The sequence below is a fragment of the Ipomoea nil genome, unplaced genomic scaffold (assembly GCF_001879475.1).
Source record: "Ipomoea nil cultivar Tokyo-kokei standard unplaced genomic scaffold, Asagao_1.1 scaffold0895, whole genome shotgun sequence".
Classification (NCBI taxonomy): Eukaryota; Viridiplantae; Streptophyta; class Magnoliopsida; order Solanales; family Convolvulaceae; genus Ipomoea; species Ipomoea nil.
Window position 1 is genome coordinate 1 of NW_017617323.1, and position 9,321 is coordinate 9,321.

Here is a 9,321-nt window from a genome sequence, read left to right on the forward strand (position 1 = left end):
TGTAGAAGAAACAATTTCCTCATGTGGTATGTTGTTTGAATGTTGCAATTATGATATCTGTTTGTAGTTGGAGTATGCATATTTGCTATATCTTGAATGCTTTATTAGGTGACCATCATTAATGTTTTGACATATACTAAAATGATTATGATTGTTCAATTTTTTTTTTTTTTGGAAAACCACAATGCAGTATACTATTCCTGTAATTGAATACACATGTTCCCCTTATATTTTTGCACTTCTTCATTTTACACATGTACAAACTGTTTTAAAGTCTTTGGCAAATGATGAATCTTTAAATCTGATGCCATTATTGTACACTACAGTTTAATACATGTTAGATGATGGCCTGCTAACTGTGATGGTAATTATTACTCAATGTAGAACTATCTATAAAGAGATAGTATATTTGATCACTTACTAAATGAGAAATACATATTTTTCAGATTTTAATATAGGACTATATACTTATACTCTGATGAATTCTATTATTTTGTTTAGAATTTGATCAGTTTGACCAAGTCTAGATTTAAATGAAAGTAATGTTGATTTAAATGTCTATAATGTAGGACCGTGTATATAATGGCTAAACTATTTGATTCCTTTGAATTTAGTTTTTGAATGACATAATTTGTGTGTTTGATTGATTATCTGTGAAGTGTTACATTTTGACTATTGTTAGATGTTATTATTTTTTGGTAGTTTGGTAATGAAAATTTTTAAATGTGTGATTTTTAAAGTAAAATAGCATTGTGTATACAGTTTAAATATTGACAGATGGCTATATTTAAATCAGTTTAGAAAATTGTGTTCGTTCTTGATTCTTTGACAAATGATGAATCTTTGTTTCTGATGCACATATTGAATGACTAAAATAGATTTTTAATACATGGAATCTTTATTTGTTTTGACATTTTTTTTTTTGCACAAAGATTGAATACATGTTACATGATGATTTGTGGCAGTGCTGCCAGATTCTTAGATATCACAGCTTCTTAGTGTTCACATTACAAATTAGTAGATTATATATTATGTAGTATGGGATGAGTATTTACTCTTCAAAGTACACAATAGTTGTTAGTTTTGTAAATTGTAGTTGTTGAAATGTTTCTATTTTAGATGTGTTAACATAAAAAACAGTCCTCTAATGTGTATTTTTTTTTTTTATACAGAAATTGACATGATGATATAGTTTGCCAATTTTGAAAATACCAGTGTGATCTTGTAATGTACTAAACATCAGTGTGAGTTTTTACTGGTAATTTGAAGGCTCTAACGTGTATCATATTTTTTGTACAATTCTTGAAAGTTTCTTGAATACATTGATTTTTTTAAAATTTTTTTGAAGTAATGTATTCTATTTAGTAAGGTTTTTAATTTAGTTAGGACAATCATAATTAGATTGGATTTTCAGCAAGCTATACTATATATATATATATATATATATATATATATATATATATATATATATATATATATATATATATATATATATATATATTTTAATTCACCAAGCCAATTTTAATTTTTAAGTAATGTTCATTTAAAAGTCTAGAATATAGGACTATCTACTACTGTGAGTATTAATATTATTATCTGTGTTTATAATTGTATAACCTAGGATTAGTTTTCTATGGTTAGAATGAGTCTACTGTCTGTATCCTATTAGATAGGAGTAGTTAGAGGTAGACTGAGATATACTCTCCTGTAATTCTATCGTTGGTTAATTGGAATTGATTTTGAATTCTCATATGGTATCAGCCTAAACACGATCCTCCACCACAAAAACGCTACCCCTACCCATGTCGTCGAACTCCTCGATCGCACTCCATCTGCCGCGGCGGTTCATCTCCGGCGAACCCGAACCCCCTCGCCGGAGCACACCACTTTATATCATGAAATTAACCTCTAGGAATTTTCTGTTTTGGAGAACCCAGCTAATACCCTTTCTTAGAGGCCAGGATTTGATCGGCTTTGTGGATGGAACCACCCCATGCCGGCAGCCACTCTCACCGGTCTCCGGCAATTCCGGTACCAGCACAACCACTACGGCGACAGCCCGAACCCAGCATATAAACATGGATACTCCAGGATCAGTCGATCCTTTCTCTATTAATATCCTCGATGTCAGATGAGGTATTGCATCTCGCGGTTGGCCGGAATACCGCCGCCGACGTTTGGAAATCAATCTGCACCGCTCTCGGCTCCAACACGCAGGCTCGTTGTCTGAGTTTGCTGGGCCCATTCCAGGCGCTCCAGCAAGGAAACTCCACGCCGGGGCGATTACCTTGGACGGGCGAGCTCCTGGTAGAAGCACTCGCGCAAGCTGGACAGCCTCTCTCCATGCCGAAACAGAACCTTTACGTTCTGAGAGGCCTGAGGCCGGAGTACCGTGCATACGCTACGTCTCTCACCGCTCATGCGCCGATGTCGCTCCAGCATCTCGGCTGATCATCTGCAGGCCGCCGATTTCATATTGGCAGATGACTTTCCGGACGCTGGCAGTGGTTCGCCGTCGCGCTCTATGCAGGCCGAGGCAGTGGTGGCCGACACTCCCAGTCCAGCAATAATCAAAACAGCGGTGATGGTGGCCGGCAGTCCCAGTGGCGTGGTGGAAGAGGTGGCAGAAATCATCGGGGTGGCCGAAATCAGCGCGGTGTACCACGTTGTCAAATTTGTAGATCGCAGGGACATATCGCGGTCTACTGTTATAAACGGTACACGACGCAGCCACCTGCGCAAGCCCATGTTGCAGTGTCCGGCGAGTCCCCGGGCACATCCGTACCACCGGCCGACGCGTGGTATCCTGGACACGGGTGCCACGGCTCATGCCACTCCCGATGCCGCATGATAACATCCGCGGAGGAGTATAATGGCCCGGATACGCTCCGGGTGGGAAACGGTATAGGTTTAGTAATCTCACGGGTTGGCCATGCATCAATCCCATCTTTGTCAAAACAATTGTTTCTATCTGATGTATTACATGTCCCGAAATTAACTGTTCCCCTATTGTCTGTTCAAAAATTCGCTAAAGAAAATAGTGTGTTTTTTGAATTTCATGACAGTTGTTTCATTGTGAAGGATTCCAAAACCAAGGCAGCGCTTCTTAAAGGCCCGACTTCTGGAGGTCTGTACAAGCTACCTGTGTCCTGGAGTCATTTTGCGTTCGTCAGTTCCCGGGCCAACACCCACAATCTGGCATCGCAGACTCGGTCATCCACATAGTCTAGTGCAAAATAAAATTCTTCAGCATTGTTCAGTTACTCAAAATAAAACTAGTTTCGGGTCATGTACGGCTTGTCACCTCGGCAAGTCCTCTCGGTTTCAATTAGATAGGATAAAAGAATCTAGCAACAATGTACTAGATCTATTGTATACGGACATCTCGGGGCCTGCCACCAGTTGTCTCGTCTAGTGGTTATCGTTATTTCCTTCTGTTTGTTGATGATCATTCCCGGTATTGCTGGTTTTATCCATTAAGGGTAAAATCAGACATCTATAAAATGTTTGATGTGTTTCGTGTGTTGGTAGAGCGGCAATTTTCGCGCTCTATCAAGTCTATACAGTCGGATCTAGGGGGTGAGTACCGCAAACTTCATACCACGTTTCAAACCCTTGGGATTAATCACCGTCAATCATGCGCTTACCACGCATGAGAAAAACGGAAGAGTTGAGCGCCGTAACAGACACATTGTCGAAACGGGCTTGGCTCTTCTCGCCCAAGGGGCTGTCCCACAACAATACTGGGATCATGCTTTCGAAACAGCCACGTGTCTAATCAATTACCTACCTTCCTCAACATTAAATTTTGAAAGTCCATATTACTGCCTTCAATAAAAGTTACCCCATATCAGTTTCTACGTGTCTTCGGGTGCTTATGTTACCCGTATCTAAGGCCTTATAATCGGCATAAAATAGAGTTTCGTTCCACACCGTGTGTCTTTCTGGGGTATCCTCCGTCCTTTCGAGGATACAGATGCATGGACTTAACCTGTGGGAAGACGTATATATGTCACCATGTGCGGTTTGACGAGTCTATTTTTCCCTTTGCCACAGGTACATCACCGCGAGCTGTTGAGCCACAGCCTGTGCCGTGGGCAGCTGGTCCCATAGTACCAGTTCACAATGAACCTGCAGTTAGCCCTATCTCTACTATACCACACGACTCTGACCCCTAGCCAATAGCTCAAGAAGTGCCACAATTGGCCATTGAGCTCACTGTACCGGCTTCTCGGGGGCGGGGTCGGGGTCGGGGTCGGACACAACCTCAAGAGCGGGATCATGTTATGCGTCTCTGCCGCATGACACAGGGCACTGATGAAGAATTCCACGCCCTAACTGCAGTCACTGCTGATCCAACATGTTATTCTCAAACAGTTGGGCACCCACAGTGACGGGATGCCATGGATCAGGAGTTTAATGCTCTACTGCATAACAACACCTGGCGTCTGGTCCCACCTGATCCTACTATGAATATAATCGGATGTAAGTGGGTGTTTCGCACCAAGCGTACTGTAGATGGCTCGGTAAAACGGCACAAGGCTCGTTTTGTGGCGAAAGGTTTTTAATCAGGTAGCCGGAGAGGACTTCTTCGACACCTTCAGTCCCGTGGTCAAACCGACAACGGTTCGGCTTCTTTTTTCGTTGGCCATCACCAACAAGTGGACTCTACGACAGGTAGATGTGCACAATGCATTCCTAAATGGGCATCTAGCCGAAACAGTCTATATGAAGCAACCTTCCTGTTACGAGGACCCGACTCACCCTAATCACGTCTGCCACTTGCAAAGGTCTCTCTACGGCCTGAAACAGGCTCCGAGGGCATGGTTCAAGAGGCTGCGTGACTTTCTTCTTACCACAGGGTTTAATGCGTCAAAGACGGATGTCTCTCTCTTCTACTACAGCTCAGATGGGTGTCAGGTTTTTCTCCTTGTTTACGTCGATGACATCATTATGATGGGGAGCAATGCTACACTGGTTAATACTTTATTAAGCCGGCTGGCTACTGCGTTCAAGATCCGGGATCTTGGCAAACTGGGGTTCTTCTTATGCATTGAGACTGTGGACACTAAAGGCGCATGATCCTATCCCAGCGTCGTTATATGTCTAATTTGTTGAATCGAGCTGGTATGGTTGACTGCAAGCAACTAGCCACACCCGCATCCACCACACAGGCCGTAACTCCATCTGATGAACCGTTTGATAATCCCACACAGTACCGTCGAATTGTTGAGGCTTTACAGTACCTCACTATTACTCGTTCGGATCTATCATACGCAGTGAACCGTTTGTGTCAGTTTATGCATACTCCGACAGTTGATCACTGGGCCATGGTCAAGCGGGTCTTACGGTATATCAAAGGCACCTTGGATTATGGGCTTCGTCTTAGTTCTTTCCGACTGCTGCCATTCACGCCTATTCCGACTCTGACTGGGCCGGCTGTCCGATTGATAGGAAGAGCACTAGTGGGTATGCGGTGTTTCTCGGGACTAATCTCGTCTCTTGGCTATCAAGGAAGCAACGGACTGTGGCCCGCTCTTCGACTGAAGCAGAATATAAAGCCCTAGCTGATGTTGCCGCTGAAGTCACTTGGGTTGTCTCTCTTCTCCGTGAGCTTAGTCTACACACTGGGCAGCCTTCTACTCTGTGGTGTGATAATTTAGGAGCACCATATCTGTGTGCTAATCCAGTTTTCCACGCCAGGACGAAGCATGTTGAAATCGACTATCATTTCGTCCGTGATAAGGTTGCCAGCGGGGACTTTGTGGTTAATTTTGTATTGACTAAAGATCAGCTGGCCGATGTCTTCACCAAGCCTCTTCCCGAACCCAGATTTATAGCTCTTTGAGACAAGCTCAACGTTGTGTCTCTAGCACCGTGTGCTTGAGGGGGTGTGTGAGTATTAATATTTTTATCTTTGTTTATAATTGTATAACCTATGATTAGTTTTCTATGGTTAGAATGAGTCTACTGTATCCTATTAGATAGGAGTAGTTAGAGGTAGACTGAGATATACTCTCCTGTAATTCTATCGTTGGTTAATTGGAATTGATTTTGAATTCTCATCCTACTTATACTGTGATCAATCAAATATTTTGGATACAATTTTGTCCTTAAAGTATAATGTAATTTTAACTTTACCAAAGCTATATCTAAATTAAAGTAAGGTTCTTTTAGGTTAGTTGTCATAAAGAATAGTTCTCTATAGTGTACTTTTTACAGATATGTACTAAAAAACAGTGTGATTTTGTAATTCTAGAAAGAGAAGTATTACTCAGCTATGTTTCATACGAATGTGTATCATCTATCATTGTTTAAACTAAATTTTGAGCAATCCAAAACTGTTTTTTTTTTTTTTTTTGAAATATATGGAAGGGGGACACCCACAGGTTACACCAGAAGACTATTTTTTTTCTTTAATTTGTTTTGATTGCTGTTTTGGGGTTTAATTGAGTTAGTGCTAAAATTGACTATCTACTTTTCAATTGACAAAGTCAAATATAATTTTTAACTACTGTTCATTTAAAAGTGTAGAAAATAGGACTATATACTTATAATCTGGTCAATCTATTATTTTGGTTAAAATTTTATCCTTAAAGTTTAATTACATTTTAACTTGACCAAGTCTATATCTAAATGAAAGTAATATTGATTTAAAGGTCTAGAATGTAGGACTATCTATTATAATTAAATTTTAACTTTAAAGTTGAATTGCATTTGAACTTGACCAATTATATATCTAAATTAAAATAATGTTGATTTAAAGGTATAGAATGTAGGACTATCTATAAAGTGAATGTATATTTGATTACTTTCAATTTTAGTGTTTTAATTTCAACCATTAGTGTGTTTGATTGATTATATGTTTTCTATACAGTGTAACTGTTTTACTATTGGTAGATGTTTGTCTTTTTTATTAGTTTGCTAATGATGATATTTAAACTGTGTGAGTTTGAAAGAATATAGCAATATGTATATAGTGCAAATACTGAGTTTTATTACAGTAGATATAGTATAATTAAAAATACAGACTTAGTACTTGACTACAAATTTAGCAGATGGGTAAAATTAAATCAGTTTAAACCCTCTTCTGGTCCCCTGGTTGACTATGCTTGCTTCCTTAACTGATTGTGATTGTGTTTGCTTCCTTGTGTTTGGTTCCTTCTCAGATTGTTTGCTTGCTCCCTTCATTCTTGCCCTGCATACAGTTTCATATATCTAACAATATATAAACTAATAAACACAGTGTATAAAAAGAAAGCATAGGTAAACAACAAAGGCAAAGAGTCTATTTTAGATTGAAACATAATGAAATTGTTCAGCACAAACAAAGAGAAATTGAGCAGGGCAAAATATAAAAACCACAGAAATGTGGTAATAGTCTGTAGTATCCAAGATCTTAAATTTTTTCCTGTTTAACAACAACATTTTTTCCCTTCTTCCTAGAAGAAGAGAATTGATCCAGAAGCGATCTCTTGACACCATTAGGATCTTCAGGTTCAATGTCTAGACTTTGAGACTGCTGTATACTTAATGGACTGTTGACCTCATTGTCTCCATTAGAAGCCTCCTGTATATTAAAAGTTGATTTAGTCCAAAACATGTCAAACATAGACTTAAAAATGTAAATATTTATTTTACTTTATTAAAAATAACAACCTGATCAGATTCCTCATCTTCATCCCCATCCTCATCTATCATTTTTGTCATCAAGTCCTTCTCTTGGTCTTCAATAAGTTTAGAACAGTATGCTGACACTAAGACTTCATCCCTTAGAACTCTCATCACAGTGTAGGCTGAATTAGCTCTCTTCATGAACTCCATTTTTAATGATATCTTAAATATCATTCTCAGACCAACTAAGGATTCCAATTCTCTTGGAATTTCAGGAACCTAAAATAAAGAAAATAGCATACTTAAAACAAAAAAAAAAAAAAAAGACAAACACAGTTCATATGAAGTGTTAAATTTTACAGTACTGTTACTTTACCTTATTATACTTCGTGTACAAACTGTGTGCCGGGATACCAACTAATTCAGAACACTCTCTATCCCATAAAAGGAATGGAGCATCTCGTAGACCTTTATCTAGAACAATAACTTTGACCTGATACCTTGCCATGCCCTCTTGATACTTCTTATCACAGTGTGTACAAATCAGATCACCTAATTGTCCAGAAAGCTTTCTGTTACATCCTGGTGACATGCATGAGATGTACATCCATCCAAAAGAGCCTTCAATGGCCACAATTTCAGCAGGTGCATAGAACTCCCCATTCTACCATAGAAAACGTAACTTGGTTACTCTGTCTTATTAAATGTATAATGAGTTTTGTGGACTGTATTAAGGATTTATAACAGTTTAGAGTCTAACCTGCTTCTTTTTCAACAGATCAGCTACTGGAGTGACAGTCAAAGCACCACTGGTGAAGTCATCAATGCCTGTGGATTGAGACAACACAATTGCAGTGTTGATACTGCGTAAAGGGCTGTTTGATGCAGTTAACCTACAGGTAACATTTATATTTCAGGCACTTATTGAGAGGTAAACAGTAGATAAGAAATATATTTCAGGCACTTATTGAGAAGCCAAAAGGCTCTTATTTAAAAAGTCTTAGTTTAATGACTTTTTATTTTAGTTTTTTTTTTAAGAAAAAACTTATTTATTATTAGGGGTGTTTGGGAAATATTAACCCAAAATGTATATGTGTTGTTTTAGTTTTTAGCTGTTCGGAGCAAATTGTTGAGTTTATTTTGGTGTTTTGATTAAAAACAAAATGTTAAAATGGAGAATTTGTTAAAATTTTTGAGAATTTGTCAATAATCAAACAAGGTCATTTTCCATAATTATTATGACAATTAACAATTTTTTATTTTGAAAGGGAAATTAACAAATTAATTGTACAGATATTAAAGTTCGTTTGGAAAGTAGGAAAATGATTTCTGAAAATGAGTTATTTTTCAGAAAACATTTTTCTTTTAAATGTTTGGCTGCACATCAAAAAATTTCAATAAATGTCTTTGTGTATTTGGAAAACTGTCTTTGTGTGTATTTGGTAAACTGTCTTTGTGTGTATTTGAGTCATTTTTCTGAAAATGTCTTTGTATTTGGTTCATTTTTCAGAAAATGAGTAAAATTGTATACTTAAACATTTCAATTGTTATATATATAAAAAACATTTTTATTGTTTTGTTTATAATATAACAACTTTTATTTTAAATTCCACGCAATATAAGTTTTGGCTGTATTCAGTGGTGGTGGACGGCGGTGGGTGATTGGCTGCTCCACTACTGAAAACGGAAAATGACTTCCTCAAAAAA

The 9,321-nt window shown here is 38.1% G+C and overlaps 2 protein-coding genes across 2 annotated transcripts; one reads left to right on the plus strand and one right to left on the minus strand.

Annotated features, from left to right (window-relative positions):
* Window positions 1–5,129: 5,129 nt before the first annotated feature.
* Window positions 5,130–5,848, plus strand: LOC109179286 (uncharacterized mitochondrial protein AtMg00810-like). Its single transcript, XM_019328792.1, has 2 exons — window positions 5,130–5,350; window positions 5,455–5,848. Exons 1-2 carry the CDS (start codon window positions 5,130–5,132, stop codon window positions 5,846–5,848), a joined length of 615 nt encoding a protein of 204 aa, XP_019184337.1.
* A 1,551-nt stretch (window positions 5,849–7,399) lies between these two features.
* On the minus strand, window positions 7,400–8,507 carry LOC109179287 (the record flags this gene model as incomplete). Its single annotated transcript, XM_019328793.1, has 4 exons — window positions 7,400–7,570; window positions 7,660–7,893; window positions 7,991–8,278; window positions 8,375–8,507. Coding segments are annotated over 4 exons (826 nt in total), but the record flags the coding sequence as incomplete, so codon positions are not given.
* Between the last annotated feature and the right edge of the window lie 814 nt (window positions 8,508–9,321).